The sequence below is a fragment of the Apteryx mantelli genome, chromosome Z, assembly GCF_036417845.1.
Source record: "Apteryx mantelli isolate bAptMan1 chromosome Z, bAptMan1.hap1, whole genome shotgun sequence".
Lineage (NCBI taxonomy): Eukaryota > Metazoa > Chordata > Aves > Apterygiformes > Apterygidae > Apteryx > Apteryx mantelli.
This window is the reverse complement of record NC_090020.1, coordinates 73,144,520-73,165,807: the sequence shown is the minus strand read 5'-3', so window position 1 is coordinate 73,165,807 and position 21,288 is coordinate 73,144,520. Positions and strand designations below refer to the sequence as shown.

General features: G+C 36.5%; 2 protein-coding genes across 2 annotated transcripts in view; both read right to left on the bottom strand.

The window, feature by feature from the left end:
- The window catches only part of CPLANE1 (ciliogenesis and planar polarity effector complex subunit 1), a 55,037-nt gene extending 50,962 nt beyond the window's left edge, over window positions 1-4,075 (bottom strand). The window contains exons 1-5 of the mRNA XM_067315288.1: window positions 3,954-4,075; window positions 2,980-3,115; window positions 2,667-2,786; window positions 1,643-1,875; window positions 1,191-1,297 (exon numbers count right to left, since the gene is read on the bottom strand). Coding sequence (XP_067171389.1) covers window positions 1,191-1,297; window positions 1,643-1,875; window positions 2,667-2,786; window positions 2,980-3,115; window positions 3,954-4,040 — 683 coding nt within the window. The 5' untranslated portion in view covers window positions 4,041-4,075. The remainder of the gene's footprint in view (window positions 1-1,190; window positions 1,298-1,642; window positions 1,876-2,666; window positions 2,787-2,979; window positions 3,116-3,953) is intronic.
- Window positions 4,076-9,005: 4,930 nt separating this feature from the next.
- Window positions 9,006-21,288, bottom strand: part of NUP155 (nucleoporin 155) — a 36,090-nt gene continuing 23,807 nt past the window's right edge. The window contains exons 22-35 of the mRNA XM_067316715.1: window positions 20,074-20,207; window positions 18,496-18,687; window positions 17,649-17,787; window positions 16,839-16,974; window positions 16,287-16,440; window positions 15,868-15,972; window positions 15,578-15,732; window positions 14,942-15,071; window positions 14,569-14,682; window positions 13,956-14,076; window positions 13,044-13,154; window positions 11,690-11,826; window positions 10,803-10,909; window positions 9,006-9,466 (exon numbers count right to left, since the gene is read on the bottom strand). Coding sequence (XP_067172816.1) covers window positions 9,328-9,466; window positions 10,803-10,909; window positions 11,690-11,826; window positions 13,044-13,154; window positions 13,956-14,076; window positions 14,569-14,682; window positions 14,942-15,071; window positions 15,578-15,732; window positions 15,868-15,972; window positions 16,287-16,440; window positions 16,839-16,974; window positions 17,649-17,787; window positions 18,496-18,687; window positions 20,074-20,207 — 1,874 coding nt within the window. The 3' untranslated portion in view covers window positions 9,006-9,327. The remainder of the gene's footprint in view (window positions 9,467-10,802; window positions 10,910-11,689; window positions 11,827-13,043; window positions 13,155-13,955; window positions 14,077-14,568; window positions 14,683-14,941; window positions 15,072-15,577; window positions 15,733-15,867; window positions 15,973-16,286; window positions 16,441-16,838; window positions 16,975-17,648; window positions 17,788-18,495; window positions 18,688-20,073; window positions 20,208-21,288) is intronic.

Here is a 21,288-nt window from a genome sequence, read left to right as displayed (position 1 = left end):
AGAAATCATGTTATCTTCAACAACATTATAGATGAAAGGTACTCAGGATTTACAAGAGTTTAAAAATGGTATCTAAGTGATAAGAATGATTTTTGAGAGATGGAAATTTGGGCTGTGCATATAAAACATCCCAGTAAATGCAGATACATGTTATAGAACTAGGACATTCATATTCCAGCCAGGAGCAGCCTCATCAGACAGTATAACATCAACAAACAAAAGGCTATTCAGAATTTGAAAATGGAAATTAACTGCTCTAAACAAAAATTCGTAAAGATTCAAAACATGACAGAAAACACAAGAGTAAGATTGCACTTGAAAAAATGCTAACTAACATAAAAAATAAAGATGAAAAGTTATGATGGAGAAATTAAATATATCACTGTAACTAATGAGATTGAGTGACGGTAGGCACAAAAAAATTGAGCGATATGGTTGAGAAATGTTACAATGAGGGGAGAGCAGTGGATGTTGTCTACCTAGACTTTACAACTCACATAAAAGGTGTTTCTCACACAGCAAGAGGAATGGACTATGCATGTACTCAGAAACATTTTTCAATTGCATTTTTAAGTGGTTGTATCAGCATAACTCTATCAGTAAACGGTCTCATCCCAGTTAAAAAAAAATAAATACATCTATGTATCCTAGGTGTAGGAGATAACAAAGGGAACAGAAAACAAATACAATAGATGAATATTCATAATAAAGAAGAGAAAGAGATATATGGGTACTCAAAGCCACATAGCATGCACTAGTAATATGAGAAAAACAAGAAAAGGAGAATCTATTAGCGCTATTCAAAAAACCTCCTGACAGCAACAAATACATCTGTGTGCAGGCACAGGTATGTATAGATACTCGCATATATATTATGATAAATACATTCAGTTTTATTTAGGTGTAAACCATTTTTTACTAATGAACTATGGAATACATATATAAATGCTGTTGCATTCACCACATTTAAATACTTGAGAATTACCGTTTTGTCCATGTACAGATACATAGTGTGATGCAAGCTATGAAGGTACATATGCAAATATAGATAGGTGTTTGTAACCATTAGCTAACTGTATATTAATGTGAATAGCATGTGTCGATATGCAGCTTTGAAACCTGACTCTGAAGCACTTTATAATAAACTCTTCCTCTTAAACTAACATAATTTCAAATAGCTTTGAACTCACCTAACACATCTGAGGCTATTTTCATGCCATCGGAGAGCCAAAAATGTGAGCACCAAGCATTCTCCAGAGTAGAACACAAAAGTGCACAAACAGCAATCACCCAGTATCTGGAGGAAAACAATCACACAAACAAAAAAAACAATCAAAACCCTGATTACGCACAGTTTTCTGTTTAATGACTTATGTATTTAGCTCAATAGCTATGACAATTCAAATTAAACAACATTATGTTGTCATTCAGGAACGTAAAGGCAGGCAAGAAGATACTGGGCTAGAAGAACTTTGGTCTGATCCAGTTTGGCCGTTCTTATGCTGTCATTAAACCTAATATGAACTGAACAATTAGGTCTACACACAACACCAAAGACGTAACTATCAGAACTCACTGTAGCTTCTGAGGCTCCAATTTACTTAAGAGATGAGACGTATTGCTTTAGGGCTTATTTTTTTACCTCATTTTGTATGAAAGCAGCATGCACTCCAGTTTCTTTTTCATCAGTGGAAGGCAACATGATGGATTCATCAGGCAAAATTTGCGTCCAACGCCCAGCCATTGAAGAATTTTTAGAATAGTATGTATTTTCATGTTCTGTGCTCTCCCATAGAAAGATGCATGCCGTAGGAGTAGTGAATAGTACCTTTCTGCCATCTCCAGATATATACAAGCACAATCGCATCAAGCACTCTGGAAAAAATAACAATGCATCTGAATAGTTTCTCCTTTTCTGTTGGATTTATATTTTAAAATGAAAGGAAATTTCCTTCTTCTCAGTCACAACAAATCCAAGCTTCCATGTTAAAGATCTTACATTTCCAAACTTCACCACTAGTAGCAGACCTTTTGCAGTGGTAATGTCAGACTGGATCCCCCTTTTTATGCATTTTATGAATTTTACGTAAGCCTTCCCTGAGATGGTCTTTCTTGAAATCTTGAAGCCTTTCATGAGAACTATGAATAAATGCGTAAGTGCTCTACTTATCTATTACCTTCAGCTCCTAAATGCACTACTGATCTTCACTGAAATGACGGAATTGCTTGTACAATATTTCACTTTGCAACATGATATTAGTGAGATTATCTAATACAAGACAGTATTTTATGCAAAGTTTACAGGTTCAAGCCTTTACAGTATTCTTTCCAAGTAGCATTTGTCATTGAAAAATACTTACAGAATAAACTTAAAATGAAGCATATATGGCTTAAATCAAGTGTACACCTGCTTTAAGTTGTATTACAAAATAAAGACGTACTGTATTTAAAATTGAATTATTGTTTACAGGAGCTTTGAGAATTCAAAAATGTATCATTTAAATGACAAAAAGGACATCTGTCAAAGCTTAGGTAGCACATAAATCATACATATGTAAAACAACATAAAAATATAGCTTTTACTTATGTAATAACATCTAATAACAAGAGGGAAAACACTTTGCCTCTACTCAATTTTCAACGGGACACAGTGAAAAAAGCCCTACCTTGTGCTGCTAAAACAGCCTTCCTAGACTCTTCAATTGCTGGCACGATTTTCAAGAAGTCTTGATCTTTATTCCAAAGAAATAGTTCTCCTGTTGTAAGTATTCCTGCCAACCAAGCACCTGTATTCATCGTTAGAGAGGTGTTTAGAACTGTATTATTGTTAAGTATTTAAAATCACTTCCCTTCATTTTGGTCACAGTTCTACAGCTGAAACTGAACTGGCAAATTCTTTGGATATTGTATCTTTCTAAACTTCTAGAATTACAAATAAAATAATGTGATTCTGTAACACATGAGATATTAATACTTAACCATTTCTTGATGTTGTTAAGACGACTACATTTTTTAGCAATGACTGCAGCCGAGGTATTTTCTTCTTTGTCCTCCCTGATGCCAGGTTAATTTCATTTATATGTTTATCATCTAGAAGAAAAATAGCCTCTTTTTCCTGTTTAAAGAAAAAGAAGAGTATCTAATTTTTTAAAATGCTATTTTCTATATTTGCCTGCAAAATAATATATAGACAAAAAATGTTAGAGTGACAGGGAAAAATAATGAAAAAAAGAAAAGTTATTACTGCAATTGCCATATTAATTCTGCACAATCTTCTGCACAGTCACTTTACAGTACAACATCATATCTAGCATCAACCTAAACTGATGCAGAATTTGGTCAAGTTTTAAACTAGTAGGCCACACTTACAATCATTAGTAAAAAGTTCTTCAAAGTACTTCAGCTGAACTAGCTGGCAACTAATGCAAGATTAGACTCTAGTTATCTCTTCCTGCACTACTGAATTCAGTGATATTTTTGTCACTGATTACAATGGAAGGACTGGGCCTTTAATGGTTACCTATTTAAACTCAAATCATACATTAAAAGAGAAGAAAAAAGTCTAGTCTCACGTTATCAAAAGTGCATAAGAAAGCATGCCTTTCAATGGATGCAGCAAAGAATGGGAAAATGACTTTTGTTCACAATTTCCAAAGATGTACTTTAAACTAGTGCTTTCAAAATAACAACATAATCAAGTAAAGAACACGTTTTGGAAAAAACAAACAAACAAAACTTTTCATTGTGTATCTGAGCAATTTTGAATCTCTGGCCTGAAGTCAAAAACATAGTAAAATTAGCCATTTATCTCAATAACGCCTAAATGTAGTAGTTTGAAACCATCTCCTGAAGCTTTCCTAACTCCCCCATAAAAAAAGAAGTGTTAAGCAAGTTTTACATGATTAAAACATATCTATTCTTTGCAGATTTAAATAAAATTTCACTCATCTCACCTGTCCAATCCAGGAGATGCGAGGCCATGGCTTGCTTTGTTTGATACATGTAGAGATGAGAACGTCTAGTTTAATCTCCATTCTCATTAAACCCCTTAGTAACCATAAGAGAGAAAAACAAATGGTTGCTTTTCAACATACCTATAAAGAATTGGAAAAAAAAATGTTTTTATTATTTTGGTGGAGGGTAGAGTGTAGGAATCAGGACAAACACTCTTAACTACAGCAGCTTCCCGCTAAACACAAAGAGAATGGATATTTATCTACATTTCCAAACTAAGCTTAGATAGCTATTAATAGTTGCACAGCCCACAGAATATTTGCAGTTCAGCCATGCAGGTTACATGCTTGTTCCAGTAACAGAAGAGAAAGTTTTCTCAAGCAACCTCTCAGCACCCACCTCTAACCCCCAGCTGCCTACTTCCTCTGCTCCAAAAGGCTTATTTTCTTCATACTGTATGCAAAAACTGGCACTAGCACTTTTAAAGGGTGCAGCATATTGGAGGGTATCTGCTCTTATATATAACATTTTAACACTTAAATAATTTTTATTAGCTCACAAACAGCACAGTTTCCAGTTGACTAAAACTATTCAATCAATATGGTTAACTAAATATTGACAAAATATAGTTAACTACATTTTTAAATACCACTTAAATATTTAAATATCAAGCAACATTCCTAGATGTCAGGAATATGCAAAGTAATTCATGTATACCAGAACTGCCATACTAATATGTCAAACTCACTTAAAATTGGCAATGCTATAGCTCACTGAAGACTTTTGCAGTGTATCTGCTTAATTTAAATAAGTAACCTAATTCTGAAAAAAAATGATGTAGCAACCATTTTTACCTTCCCACAAGAAAAGATGTAAGAGAGAAAGAAAAGCATACAGAGTAAGTCATAGGGCAGGCAACAACATTATGGAAAAACATAAAAAATACTTAAAAAAAACCCTGAAAATAAAACATGCACTTATATCCAAAGACGACCTGTATTTCTATTCAGTTATACTTATTACAGGAACCAGACTACAGAATATCAAGCTCTACAATGTAGCTTCATACACTATATACATATAACATTACAATTTGTATTTTGAAACAGTCAAACCCATTCTGGATATGCTTCAGTTAGGGAATTTCTTCAGATTATATGCTGAACTAATCTTTCACACATAAAGAGAATAGACTATTTTGTGTGTGGAATCTCATTTTCATCTTAATATTATATGGATATTAATATAAACATTAGCATTACAAAACCATGACTCATTATACCCTTCTAGCAGCTGCAACTCAGGTTTTTTCTCTCCCTCCAGGAAGAATGTTACAGTTCATTGCTTCAGCATTCGAAAGGGAATCTTTGCAGAGCTAACCACCACGATGATTTTAGACTCTGAGCTCAAGTTCTTGAACCAGCATCCCCAGAAAACAAAAATATGTAGCGTGCTAGTTTTGTCATGCTCTCTTTCTAGCAGTAGTTAACAAACCAAAGTACACTTTTCACTTAGGTTTGTGGCTGTGTCGGTCAGAATGTGAAACCATATGATGGATCGTGAGATGCCTATTAGCATTCCACGGTACTGAAAGTGAGGATGTTGGCAGTGCTGGAGGTCTTACACCTGCTGACACACAGTCCCTGACAGCACACTGCATACCGTGTTAAATGACAGCCCTTCCACTGGGTCAGCTTCCAAACAATCCCTGAACTGCTTTCCTGATGCATAATTTACTAAAGGAAGCTTCTTGGTACATGCCAAATGAGCCGATACCACCAGTATCTTTCCAGACTCCATATTTATGAACTTGAACTTCGAGTCAGCAAGTCACATGCTAGTCCCCAGGTACCAAAAGGGCAATATTTTTATTAATTCTTCAGAATGAAAAGCATAAACAGTGCTTATGCAGGTAAAACTTACATGCACCTGAGAAAACAAGGCAAGTTAAGGAGGAGAAGATGAAAGCCTGGTGAGATCTGGGGGCCGGCAGCACTTGTGTAATGAAAGAACGGGCCAGGGAGCAGAAAGAGGACTGAGAAAATTTCCTCCCCAGGAGTCACCTCCCGCCCCGGGGCGACCCACACGGCACGCCACACAACCGAGGAGGTCCGGGCACGGCTGCTAGGCTGCTGCCTCACGTGTCAGGCAGTTTTTGCACCTTGCTGCTCGCAGGGGCACACAGCCCTCGCAGCGAGCCGCTCCCCACTGCGCGGGGGAGCGGGGGGCACGGGCCTGTCCCCCTCCTCAGGAGCCAACCGCGCGAATCCCAGCAGCGCTTTTGCCACAGGCAAAAGCAGGGGCGGTCTCAGGCTCATCCCCAGCCCTCGGGGCGCAGACAAAGCGGGACCGCGCGGGCCCTCCTGGCTGCCCGGCACCGCCTCGCCACCGGCGGCAAAGCTGGGGCGCCGAAGGGCCGCCACGTCGCCCGGGAGCACCGACCGCGCAGCCCCCGCCGGGCCCCGGCGCCGCCCGGGCCGCACTCACCGCATCGCCTCCAACGGCTGCCAACGGCCGCCGAGCCAACGGCCGGGGCGGGGCGAGGGGAGCGCAGTGCGCAGGCGCGGGCTCCGCCCGTCGCGGTGCCATCGTCCCGTTCTCCCCCCCCAAGCACGGCGGCGGGGCCCCGCTTTTCTCCCCGGGCTCAGGCTGCGGCTTCCCTCTGCCCCTGGCTCCTGAACCCGCCGGCTTCGGGGGGGGGGGGGGGGCAGGGTAGAGATCTCCGGCGTTTCGGGAGTTTAACATTACCTGGCTGGTCACGGTACTGCGTGAGCTGACTCCGGGCAGGTGGCGCGTCCGCAGCAGGATCGCCCGGAGCGCGCTGAGCGGCCGCACTCACCTGCGGGCAGGCGGCGGGGCCGCGGCGCCGCGCAGCCTCCGGGCCTGGCGGCGGCTCTCCGCCACCTGGGGCGATGGCGGGACGGGCGCAGAAAGCAAAGCAGGGTTATATAAAATATGTACACGGTAGGCTATGTAAACATACACAATATATTCATATTCAGAAAAAAACGTGGATGGATTTCCATAGACAGCAGGACACCTTTAAGCAGCTCTAGGCAAAGCCAACGCTCCCTCTCAAGTAGAGGGATTTAGGTGAAATACCGAAGGGAGAGCTAGCAGGCAGCGGCTCCGTGTTTCATCGCCTTGGATAAACACATTTCATTCCCTTTAAACCGCTGCTCCCCCAAACCAGCTCTTGTTCCTCAAACAAGACTAGTCCGAGGTTGTTTCTACCTTCCCTTAAGCACAATCTGTAGATGGAGAACAAGTAACATTGTGACACATTAAAAAAAAAATCTGACCAAAGTAATCACCCAATTATTAATAGTTTTGTTAACCTATTCACTTGAGAAGTGGTTCGCATTGGTCAGGCACTTCCCTGCAGATGTCTGTGTCATCTACTGCATTAATACACCCATCCCTTACCTCTGATCTCAGATTTCTATATCCCTCCAAATTTAAAAAGGGAAAGACAATCTGTGCTTTCTCCAAATTAGACAAGCAAGGACTATGAAAACAGAAGGCAATGTTTACACTGAAATTAACTGTAATAATATGAAAATATCAAAGCTAACTCTTTATAAACTTTGAAATGCTCTACAGATAAAACTCAACATTGCTAGAAGCATTCTTATTCTATAAACTAAGAATGAAGACCTGAACCTCAGGTCTGTGATTTGTGCCTGTTCCCAAATCTTTGGCATACTCTTGTGCAAATATTAAAATATGAGTTAAATAGATCAGGCAAAACATGGGACATAACTTGTATAGGGTTTGAACAGACCTACAGTAACAAAACAGGACAAATATACATGACACCCTTGGTGTGAAACATAGCTACCACCAGAAAATGTAACATTTAAGGATAGTATACTTTATATGGAAAGACATAAATGTTTTCCCAGGAAATTACTCTATTTAGATAATACTTTGTGAGGAAATTTCAACACTGACAAAGAGAAAAGTCAATATTAAGATTTCAGCTTTATTTTGATCTAACAGGAAAGCTAAAAAAACCCCAGATTTATTCTAATTTACATATTACTTTACTGGGCCCATTCTCTCCCTGAAAAACATAAGAATGTATTTGACAGTTTATAGGGACAGAAATTTCATGGCTGTTTTTAAACAAAACTTTAGAGCATAGTAATCAGATCAGGAAGAACAGGCTATAAATAGGTGACTTGCATGTAAATAAATGCCTTAATTCACAACTCTCTTCTCTGTTTCGGAGCAGCTGTGATAAGTAACTATACTCAATCTCCTGGTAAAAGATTACATTAATCTACTTTGTATGTATAAAGAAAGATATTTGTTTTTCCCCCCCCCACAAAAAATATCTCCGAACTCTTTGATGGTTTACTTAGGTAGAAAAGTTAAGTTATTTGAGGAAGACTAAAGACCAGCATAAACTGGTAATTTCTTTTGCATGATACAGAGTTTATGCTACAGAATATGTATACAATGCATGGTAGTAAAATAAAGACAAAACATCTTTACACTTAGTTGTAGGATGAGAATTTAAATTCTAGGAAGCATGCGGATAGAATAATGTGTAGGTTTTGCTCATTTTAAGGAATGTACACAAGTTGGTGCTTGTGTGCATGTAACAGAAGTAGACATAAGTCGCTTCTTTTGTCTTCTTTAGCTCATTTTAACAGATACACTATATTTATTAAAATGGAACAGGGAAAACAGTTTGATGGACTTTTAATATTGTTCTTTTACTTAAAATACAAATAAAGTTGCTAGTTTCTGTAATTTCACCCCAATTATTATATTTATAGAAATCATTGTTTCATAACTATTACTTATCTTCATTATTGAAAGATTTGCCAGTAAACTTATGCACAGGTAGAGTTATGATTCTATCACTGCTCCCTGATATGACCGGGTTTACAACCCTACTCTGTTCCAGCATGCGCTTTTATCATCTTCTTGGCTCCTGCAGTTCTTATTTCTTGTTTTCATATTTGTAAAACAGCTATAAAGTAGATTTAACATCTTAATTTTCTCCACTGCTTTATGTTAAGTAAAGAAAAAGAAAAAAATATTTTCCAAATAATTTTAATTTTCAAGGGAAAGATCATACAATGTATTTCATTTCAACAGTATAAAAAAAGCTTTCTATTGTTAAAAAATTTGGTAGTAGCAAAAGAAACTCAATTTGTCACATTTACATTCTACAATTTGTAGATACCTTTAGATTAGCAGGAATACAGGCCACACAATCAATAATTGCAGCAGGAGATAAAACTTTCTCAGAATTTCCTTCTGAGTATTTGTTCTTCCAGAGATTCAGTGCAGACACCTGAATGTCTATTTTACAGTTCATTTTATCTGGGCTAACGGTTCTTTTATTATCTTAATCAATCAGTGAAGACGTTCTAATTTAGCCTGTAGTGATTTAAAATTCCCAACAGTAGTCTGCACCATTAGCGTTGGGCTCATAGACTGAAGTTCAACCAGGTAGCAACTAACAGCATCCAAACAAACATTTGTGAATCGTCGCCTGTAAAGAAAAACAGAATACTAAGAAGCTCCTTTTTGTTTCTGTATATTAGAATTCATCTGAAAATAGAAATTAGCAAGCCTTGAATTTTAATGAAATAAAGTATCAGCAACACATCTGTCAGCTACTTTAACTGTTTATTAGAATTAGATTTTTTTAAATCTAATGCTTGTGACTGAGACATAATGGGAAGACTAAATGAATCATTATTATTCATCTGATATTTAATATAAGTGATAATTAAAACAAGGTAGAGTAATAGCGAAGAAGTGAAATATTTAGTTGGCAAATTATCTATTAGACATCATTGACTTAATTTCTAATAAGTTAAAGTTCCCCTTTGTTCAAATATTTAAATCAGATAGCTATAAAAGACCAAAAAATGAAAACAGATGGATGTAAATGGTATACTTGAATAGGGATTTTCTTTGTGTGTATGTTCTCAATAGATTCACAGAAATGTAAGGCCAGAAGAGATAAGAAGACATTGCCAATTTCTGCTCCCTTCTGCTCAGAGATAGGATAGCTCTGATTGAAGTTTGTACAGTCTATTTGCAAAAATCGGAACACTAGAGATTCCATAATATACAGGCAACTTGTCAGAGTATTTAGCTATTCTTTTAGCTAGAAATTTGTTCTAATACCAAACCTAAGTTGCTTCTTGTTGCAGATTAAGCTGAATTTTAGTCCTGCAGAGCAATTCAACACCAATTAACTAACAACAATTTGGGGTGATCTATATCCACATTTAATCTTCTCTTTTCTAGAATACCCAGAGCTTCTAGCCTGTCTCCATGAAACCTTTTTCTAAATGTCCGATTCTCACTTTTTCCCCCGGATTCCCTGAAAGTTTTCTCTACTTCTCCTTAAAGTATGTCACCAAAAATTGACAAAACACTCCAGTTTCTTATGAATCTTCAGTGGAGAAAGTTATTGTTAATGTCTTATGATGTTCCTGATAATATAACCCAAGGCAATAGAAAAGCATATCTGAAAAGTTTTACAAAATATGAACTAGCTGTGTATTAGATTCAGCATACCTAGAATTGAAGTTGCTTATAGGGAGGACTCACTGACTCTTCATGCTTACCTCAAGACTAGGCTTCAAGAGAACTAGTTTTTTCTGCTTACAATGGGACCTCTTATTCAAAATGAAACACCAGAATTGATAAAAAATATCTAAGTTTCTACCATTGAGAAGTCTCAATAATCACTGCTTGGAAAGAAATCTTAAATTCACCCAAAAGAAAAGAAGAAAACCTTAGGGGTTGCCAAAGTGCACTGCTTTAGGATACTTTTATATATTTTACAGTATGCTTCATTAGGCTATAGTTACCTCTCAAAGTGAAGTACTCTGCTTGGATCGTGTACATATCCTGATAATAATACATGAATACACTCTAAAAGGTGTAAAGGCTTTTTCATTCTGTTCCAATATGGGTCCTAAAAAAAGGAGATTCCAACGTATTAAGACGATGCATATTAAGGAGATAATTCAGAAATATATATGGTATTGACAGTCGCATACAAATTGCATGCTGTGGTAATTACTTTTTCATTGTAACAAAAATTTAATAAAGTGGGATTTTTATCTTACTATTTATTTACACCTAAGTTTTGAGTACTAAAAGATACATGAATTTAGCTCAGTTTTCCATTGCCTAACAGTCTCTCAAGTAATAGACTTTGTGAAGTTCTGAATACTCTGTAAGGGATCTGGATGGAGGAAAAAAAAAGTCAATTCTCTGCTTTATTCAGAAAGAGTGTTCTACATACCAAAAAATTAAAAACATGAATTCTTATTCTTCATGCTGATTACATCAATAGATAAGAGAAGATGCAGTAATTTAACAATTTTTATCATAAATAGGAAAGAAAAAATTAATATATTCAAGATTTGCCATTCCTTCTGATGCATAACAATTCCCACTTAATCCTAACTGTAATGAAAGGGGAGAAATCAGCTTTAGGTAAAGTAATAGGATCACCAAAATTGAAAATATTTTCCACATATTTTAGGATTAAGTGAATAAATCAACAAAAAAAGCAGCATTTAAGACTCATCAAAGCATCAAAGACTCTTAGGTCTTTGACTAAAAAGTTGATGAAAGCTATGAAGTTGATACTTTGACGTATCACTGTTCATTATTTTAAGTTTCCTGCCAAATTAAGACTTCGATGGTAGTTGCAAATAGAATTTTATTTTATAGCTATTTTCCTTACCCGTGCTTTAAACAACTGGTCATATACTTCAAGCAGCCTTGGCAATGGCACTCCAATTTCCTGCATGGTATATGTTACAAATCCTACATCCCAGTTCAAAGTGCAAACTTGCTGCTCCAGAAACTGCACTATAAAATCTGGAGGAAAAAAGAAAAATGGATATAACAAAGAAAAGCACCTGACAGTGATTTACTAGCTCCAAGTTTGATTTATGTCTTCCACACAGTTGGCACCTTTCACCTTTGAAGCAGATGTAACAGTTTTCAGGTAACAGTTACCCCCAATTTGTGGAGGGAAAAGGGTATGTAAAATGTAGCTACCTCCAAAGATGGTTTCAAGTTAGTAGCAATGTATGAGAGACATTACTCAGACTGAGCACTCAGCACTTCTACTAGGCCACCACATTGGTAAGAAAAGTTCATTAACCTCTTCTGCTTCAGCAGCCACAAAAGAACACACTATCATTTCATTTGCCAGACTAGCCCTCTCTATCTGCAACACCAGTGCATCTTTATCAAGTTAGTGTCAGTAACAGTACTTTAATATTGTAGAAGAACATCTAATCTAATACTGTAAACGGACTTTTCCCACGTTTTTATATAATAACAAGTTTTCAGAATATTTGAGCATCTCAAAAGCAGAAAGAAGCTCCACAAGGATTCAGAGATGTCCTGAATCCTGCTTTATGAATTCACCCCTGCAGATAGCAGTAGATAATTCAGTAGGCAGACAGCAGATGAAGGTGGTTGCCTAAAGTATTATTATATGTAGGCATAAATATGCATTTTTACTTCGTACTTTGACAGACACACACATTTCTACTTTCTAACCTGTAGCCTGCACAGCTGTCCAAAAGCAACTGTTGCTGCCTTCTAAGCTTCATTTACTTGCTGTCTGGGTGAAAATTTGTAAATTCTGGATAAATCTCTAGAAAAATTCTAGGAAAAATTGCACCTGTAAAAACCATAATGGTTTTGTAGACTTTTTCTTTTTCCCTAACCTCCCTGTCTTCAGTCCCTTGTCAAAGTCACTGTAATAATGAGCAAATATCACAATGCTTTTTTTCCTAATTTCTTAGACAAAAAGGAAAAGCAAGACCCCGCCACTCTCAGGAATAGCTTTCTCACTACTGATGATGGTTGAAATAATTTGTTGCTCCAGCTAGTGAAAAATTTAACAAATAACTAAAGTAATTATGTATCACAAGCACTGGAAGAAATAAAATTATCAATATTCTTTCCTTTTAGAAGAGAGAAACATTTCTTAGGTTGGAACCTTTTTAAAGGGGCTTGAAAGCCAAGACCCACTCATGTAATGTACATACTTGTTCACTACACAGTGCTAAACCACTTGCCTAAAGGAAAATAACGAGGTGTGCCAGCATATATCTTTCCAAGCAACACCATCTTCAGACTAAGTGCTTGCATTCTGTCAGTGGGGCTCAGAGACATGCTGTCACTTAACTCTGAAAGAGAAAAGAAATCATTAAGTAGAGAGAACTTCAAAAAAAAGTTATACACAATTACACACTGTGGTACTTACATTTACCACTAGCACCTTAAGAAAATCTTATGCTACTCTGTTAATGCAAAGTCATCATGCGGAAGTGAAAATACCTTTCTCTCTGATATGAATGCATGTATATTCACAGGTTTTCATTTTCTTTAAGTTCCATGAAGGCTACTAAAACAAACAAACAAGCCCCAAACCACACTACCACGTAACTTGTCCCTCAAATCACCATCACTGTTGCTTGCACACTGGCAACCTCCAGCAGAAAACCCAAGAAAAACTAGGAAAAGAGAATGAATTACCCACTCATGGTAAAGGGTGAGGCAGACTAGCAGAGCTAAGCGGCTAGGCTTGTACAGCTGTGCCCAGTACTTTCCCTTTCTCTGTAGGTGGACAAAAACCTTAAGTTTCCACTGCTGTCAAGCTGGCAGCGTTACAAAAATGCTAAATTCCCTAAAGACTCTTTAGTTTTTGTCAGGATAGATTTAACATTTTTAACAGAATTTCCTAATACATGCTCTAACATATGTACAAATAATATACTTTTCTGACCTTTAGGTACCAAAACCAAGAGTATAAACATTAATGAAATAATATTTAAACAAGTTTACCAAATATATTACAGAATTTCAAGAAAAGATACATCTCACCTGGCTAGGATAGAAGTAGCACTACACAATCAGTCTTAAAAGCTTTAATTACATAATTTTCCTATCCTTATAGCTTTTACCACTCCTAGTCCATTAAGACCTACCTTTTTCAATGATTTCTTGCCAGAGAGTTTGCACCAAGATAGGATCAGAATGACCCGCACAGTGTATAATTGCAAGCTTACATTCTGAGAGCTTAAAAGGATCAGCAAATTCTCCATACAGCTGAAAGAAAAGTGACCAGGTTTGACATTTCAAAAAGGGTAGAAAGGAAATTTTCAAAAATAAAATTTATTTTGCATGGTATCCATCAGACTAAAGGTGCAACGTAAGTAATTGTTGTCAAATACTACATGAAAATCATTTTTATTGATTATGTTTCATTTCACATCTCAAATACAATCACCATTTTTATATGAAGTTCTAAATCAAGACTGGCAATTTTCTAACACAACATACCAACAAAACAAGAAAGCTAGCCATTAACTTCATTAAGAAGATAAACACATGGAAGAAATTAAAATACTAAAGATGGAAGGAATATCAAAGAACAGAAAAAGACAGTCTAGGGTAACATGCAGACATTCTGACACCAGGAATGATGAACTGTCTATTACTTTTTCTAGTAAAAACAAATACCATTCTTTGCAAATCTTCCCTCTCCTGCCCCGAAACATGTGATAAATTCACATTTAATACAGAGAAATTTCTAACCACCTTGGTTATATCCATCAGCTCTGCATCAAGCTGGGAAATTGCATCTTGCACTGAAGAATGGTGGGAATACTGACGCTGTAATGTTTCTTGTATTTGAAGCTGGATCCTCGCAACCTTGTTTAAAACAACATTTTCAAGATTGAATTAATTTAATCAAAGCTTAAGAATATATCCAAAATTAACTTCAACATAATTAAGTGTAGAAAAGTTACTTTCTTACACCTCAGAGTCTCTTATCAACTGCATAATTCGACCACCTTAGGAACAAAGCACAGAAGACTGTTTCTCAAGAATTGGTAATAAAGATGTCATACTCCAATGAGATTAAGCAAATATATTTGCACTGTAGCTTAAATAAATATTTTTTTCTTACTTCCATTTTCTCTTCTAGTTCGTGTAGGAATTCACCATCTGCAGCTATAGAGGATATGGCAGTGGAACTCTTGGCACTCAAAATGGCACGTGCGATGTATTCAAGACGCTGCTGAAGAGAAATTTCTGTGCTGCAGAAGAAATATTCGAAGTGTAAAATGGGCACCTTGTTTAATTATTTGATGGTTAGTCATACTCTAATTGGACCATGGGAATTAGCATTCATGACTTCTGATTCTACTAAATGATGCAAGACATTACCCAAGACATGTAACTCTTCTTTGTACAGGCCCAGTTCTAATATATTTCTCAACCCGCTGCTCTACAGTTACACTACTGTATTATAAAAATTCTGTGCAAGAAATGACCACTTAATATTCTGTAGTTATATTAGCTTGCAATATATTTCCTGTCATATAATACATAAAACATTTCATTTTTTCAGTAATTCCCTGGATTAAAAGCTAACACGCTATATTCATTTAAAAATCTTTCAGCAAGTCTTCTTGGGCATTGGCGCTTTCTTGTCCTTGGTCTTTATCCTTGTCTTTTCTTAAAATATCTACACATTAGGTTTCAATTTTGTTTTATTTTTCCATTACCTCAATATGAGCAATAAATAACACATGATCCATACCTATGCAGGTCAGCCAACTTAGCCAAGACTCTGGCTGCATTACTAAAATTTCTGTTCTTTTCAAAGTATCTCCACAGTAAATCCATATAACGGACTTTGTTTTGGTCAATCTTAGTCATCCGCACAAGGTAGGGTTCCAAGAAGGGAGCAGTCACCTGCAAAGGTTATACAAACAACATTTATATTCTTGTTCTCTCTTCCTTTTTAAAGCATCAGCATTTTTATAATCAACTCTTCTAGCCCAATGGAAGCATCCAAGAAATTATTTTCTTGAATAGACATGACCTCACCTGTAGGAGTTTGTCAGCCAAATCAACTTGTATCAACCAGTTGTAAAGTGCAATACTAAACAGTTCATCTGTTGAACGTTGAGCCAGCTTTAGCATTTGTTCAAACTAAGGGAAGAAAAGCCCAAAGCTATTACTCCAGAAATGGTCACATTTCACAGACAGCTCACTGCTCTCATTCTTGTGCTACCAAGCATTGAATATGTATTTAACAATATTTATGTTCATGTTATTTGTATGTTATTTGCATATCATCATTTTTATGAATATTCCTTAGACAACAATTTATGCCAAATCTTGACTTTTATCAACTTTGCCAAACTATTCCTTAATTTATTTATTTTTTTAAGTAATAAATTCCACAGCCCTCAAATCACAACATTTTCTGGAGCGCAGTCAGAGTTTTTTTGCAAGTTTCTTACATGGTGTCCTGCTTCTTCATTGCTTAGCATGTTGGGGTCAGAGGATAGCACTGGAGGACCCGGCTTTTTGGGTACACTGGGAGATTGAGGAGCAGCTTTACTCTGATTCACTAACTCCTGAAGGGTGTCAGTGATACACTTGTAGCTGTTTAGTCTGCAAATAGTGCAAAAAGAAAATAAAAGCCTCACAATTTACATTGCAACCATGTATGAAATACTTTTGTCAAATTTTATTACTGTATGCTTTTGGAAACATAGTTACTAAATAAAAAAAACATAAATCATTGTTAGCTAGTTGATACTATCTAGTTTGTTCTGGATCTTGCAGAGTTTATTTACAAATTTATAGTAATTCTATTTCTGTAATGTTCAGATCATAATGTTTTCTGCATCTGTGGTTCTAACATCAGTTTATGCTTTGTTCCAAATGAAGTTGGTGCAGTACTAATGATAATCAAGGACTGCACACTGGGGAAAAGCATCTACCTTCCCTAAAGGAGCTACTTTTCCAGTTTCTTTAAGTAATGCTAACAAGGTATTCTGAAAACTTGCCTCTCTTGAAAAGCTTGGAGTCCAACAACATCCTCTTCTGGTTCTCCATTTTTGTAGAAATGCAGGCCAAGACCTTGGGGATCTTTCTTTTCAGCAGCAGTAAGAGAGAGTTCTACCACTCCCTCATAGAAACGCACTAGAAATAAAAACAAATAACATGGTTCATTATTGTATTAAATCTATGACAAAATGGTAAGTGACATCAAATACTTCCCATGTTAGCAGACAAGGGAAATGAACATTAGTTCCTCTAGTCTGTATCTTATGAAGATTTATGCCTGTGTCTAGCCTGTAGGGTTAAGTCTGAAGTTACATATTTGAAGAACGCAGGCTGAAATCTTGACTCATACAACAGTTACAGCTACAGTTAAAACATGCACTAGCTTCCTCTATCCGAAACAGTGATTCAGAACCATCTCTCAAACAGCATGTTTGGTATAAAATCTCATCTGCAAGAGCACAGTCATCTGCTCTCTGCTTGCACACAGCCCAAGTGTTTTGCTAAATACATTTTTACCACGTATCTGAAACAAATGGACACTACACAGAATAAAGGGGATCAGAATATTTCTATACAGAAAAAATGTTTTTTAATTTGCTGGTGAAATCTAGAAAGGTTTTAAACAAGAAGAAGATGACATTGTTATTGAGAGTAATTAAGAAACTGTTTATGGCAAAAGATCACTACAAAATGAGTAAAAAATAAACAAAACAACCCCCCCCCCCCCCAAAATAGAAGAAAAAACAAGATGGCATGAAAGGATACCACAGAAACTATTTAGCAGAACACCACCACTGATCATCTCCTACCTTGCCTGTATTGTGCACAAACATTGGCAAGGTCTAACTGATTGCTGATCTTTTGGTACTCCTTAAGTGACTCTCTTAGCATCTTCTCTTTTTCCACTTTGCTTTGAGCCTGTCGAGACCGCTGAAGCAGTTCATTTGCCTATAGACAAACAACAGGAAATAAGAAATCATTCACATGAACGCAGCATGAATAGATCATAAATACTGCTAGCATAACAACTCATCATCTCACAAACTTCAAAGCTGAAAAACTACAAACATCATCATCTCAAAACATCTGGTCTTGTCATTTGATAATACCATGTTTTCAGCAGAAAGACTGTACACCTGCAGTAGAGAGAAGGGTTTTCTAGTGTGGATTCCTGTGAAGACAAGGCTTAAACAACCAACTGGTGCACATTTGTCTTTTCCCTGTTCTCCCCTCACCAATAACTTTTACCAAATTTATCTGAACACTTTCAAAGAGTGAAGATCTTGAAGACAATTATGTTTCTACAGATTCCAAGAAAGTAGGCAATGGGTAGAAAACAAGAGACCATGCTGAGGAAAGGCTGTATTGAGATCACATTTTATCAGTGTCAGGAAGACACACTGCTTTATTAGACATCACATTGGAGATAGATACTTTATGAACAGTCCAAACCACTGCAAAAGCCACAAATCAGAGCTCACATCATCTTCAGAATTAATCAACTACAAGACACAAATATGTAGCAGACCAGCCTTTGTTAGTTCTTGTGCTCATGAAACTGCTTGAGCATAGTGATTTACAAGCTGCCCAAGTTATCTCATCTGAATGTGTTCTAATGCTGTGTTTTGTCACTGTAAAATCTGCAAGTGACCTTACCTTGGAGCAGACAGCATCATCAGTGCTATAGAGAAGAGGACAAATATCTTGCAAATGGGCACTGATGCCATCCACAGCAGCGTTATCTCTGATATAACAGTTTATGAGGGAAGCAATGAGTGCTCCAGTCAACTCTCGGTCTCTAATTACCAAGTCTTTGAAAGCAGTAATCTTTAGATGTTCTTGAAGTTCCTAAGGACAAAATTTTATTAGTTTACTGAAGTTGTTACTTTACTGGGAAAGTGAAAATGTTACAGCAGCAAAGTTAACTGTTTAAATAAAACTTACAAAATGTTCACGACTGAAACAGCACAGAAATACACTACTTTAAATACATGTTAAATAGCGAAATGGAAAATATTAGAGAAGAATGACCTATCAATTAAGGCACTAGACCTTGGGATACCAAAGGCCAGTGGGAACTCTATAAAACTTCCTCTGTGACCTTCTCTAGGTGTTACTTTTGCTTCTGTTCTTTATATATAAAAATAGAATTAGTAGTTCCTCCCTATTTCCCTTAGCACTGTCAGGATGAATACATTAAAAACTGACATGCTGATTTTACAATAATAGAAACTTTCCGAGTATGGTTACATATGAACACAAGACGGATACAGAAAAAGAGTGGATTTAAAAGAAGTTTATCATGTTTGCACTCTTCTGCTTTTTTATGTTATGTTACATCAAATGCTATTCATTTTTTCTAAACTATTAGGACTATTAGTTCACATGGAGTTGCCCGTACTGTCTATGGATGACCAGCACCTTAGGATGAAAATATTACAAAACCCCTACAACTACTGAAGTGAGAGGAAAAGGTTCTATTCATTAAACATTTAGTTAACTGTTGTCCAACGCAAGAAAAAAAGCTGCCTGTGTTAGAAATTCCCTGAAGTGAGGGTGTGAAGAGATTCAACTTCTGTGCATTTATGAAGTATAAGAATTGCTCTTTCTAGCGATAAAGAATACAACTGTTCAAATAACCATTTCTGCTTTCTGCTAGCACAAAATGCTTGATATTCAAATTTACAGATTCTTCCGGGACTGGCTGCTAAACCAGCATTAGCAGAGGGTACACAGTAGTAGCACCCATAGTTTCCGAAGTTTCCTTACCGACATTCTGCTGCTTATGCAAAAGTGCAAGGATTTGAAGTCTCTGTGCTACCCTATTGCTTTCCACTATTAAATCTTTACAAATATTAAGGTGAAGAGCGAATTCCTCTAGGCTGGATGACATTGTTCTGTTGTTCTTAGTATGCACTTTGCAGAATGTGCTCAAAATGATACAAAACCCATAGTAATTTACAAAACAAATTCATTATTAGCTGTCAGTAAGATTAAATCCATCATTAGTGACATTTCCAATTTGCTAAAATTGGGTGACAAGATCAACACTATATGTTAGAGTCTCTTAAAAATAAATACATGCAACCTGAAGAAAAATCTGTATGTGGTTTAAAATTTATAATACGCTTCTCAGTGAATTAAACTAACACTCCCTTGAAAATATCTAAGCAGCAAAAGAAATTCAGACCTGTTAAATATGAACAAACATAAAACAGATGATTCATATCGTACCTTCTGAAGCTCACCTACGACAACATTGAATTGGTGCTCACACAGCAATTTCCACAAAGCTAAGGCCTGGCAAGTTTTGCGAACAAGCTGCTGGATGCCTTGAAGTGAGGTCTTCTCAGTTAGTTGTGCCTCAGCTGAAAAAGCAAATAGATTGCCAGTAATTAACTTTATGTTCTACATGTTCTACTTGATGTTACTTATTGTTATACATAACTTGACATTAACTTGTCGATTTCTGAGGTTTTACAAAAACATTTTTAATTTTTAATGATTTTTTTTTCCTCTTCTACTCTTGATTAGTGCTGTCTGTCTCTCTTTGGAGGAATCTGCCATGTTAACTTTTCCCCAAAACAAATACTATCTGCTAACTTTTATTTCAAAGTATGTAACACAAGAGGAGCCCTTTCTGAAAAAGAAGTATGGCTTCACATGAGCACATTGGATTTACATAACCAGACTTAAATTTTGACTAGAGACTTGTATTTATCATAAGTATTTATTATAAATATAGAATAAATAAAAATAAATACATATATATATTCCCTTCTTGTTTGATTACTTGTGTCTGCTTTTAGAAAGAGCATTTATAACCACATTTTTGGTCAACACTTTCTACACTTCTATAACCACATTTTTGGTCAACACTTTCTACACTTCTTCTTTTTTTTTTTTTTTTTTTAAACCCTGAATTTTAAAGACAAGACCACACTGAAAACTAGCAACATTTAAATCTGGTAAGATGTATTCTATTCACTAAAAGAATATAGCAGACATACTTATTACCTGGGTGGAACATAATTGCGATGTCTAACAATTTGTGTCTTTAACTTTTGAGTGCTTGCATTTCAGAAGTGAAGCAACAGATAATTATACTGTGTCATTTAGCAGTCCAAATGGAGTTTGAAATGACTTATTGGCTTTGGAAAGCACAAAAATGAAAAATAAAATGATCAAATGTCTACTGAATTCTACAATTTCTTTTTTTAAATTTACATTCACACTGTTGGAAACAAGTAGTGCAACAAAAGAAGTAGAAATGAAAAAGCAGGATGATACACACATGGACCACGAGCATCTTTAATTCTGTGTACATTTCAGCAACCCTTCTTCCTAATTTGTCTGCACATGCTGGGCAAAAGCCACACTACAGGAGGACATGAGTTTAAATGGGCTGCATGACAGGACTTCGATTTCAGTTTGACTGGACTTCAGTGA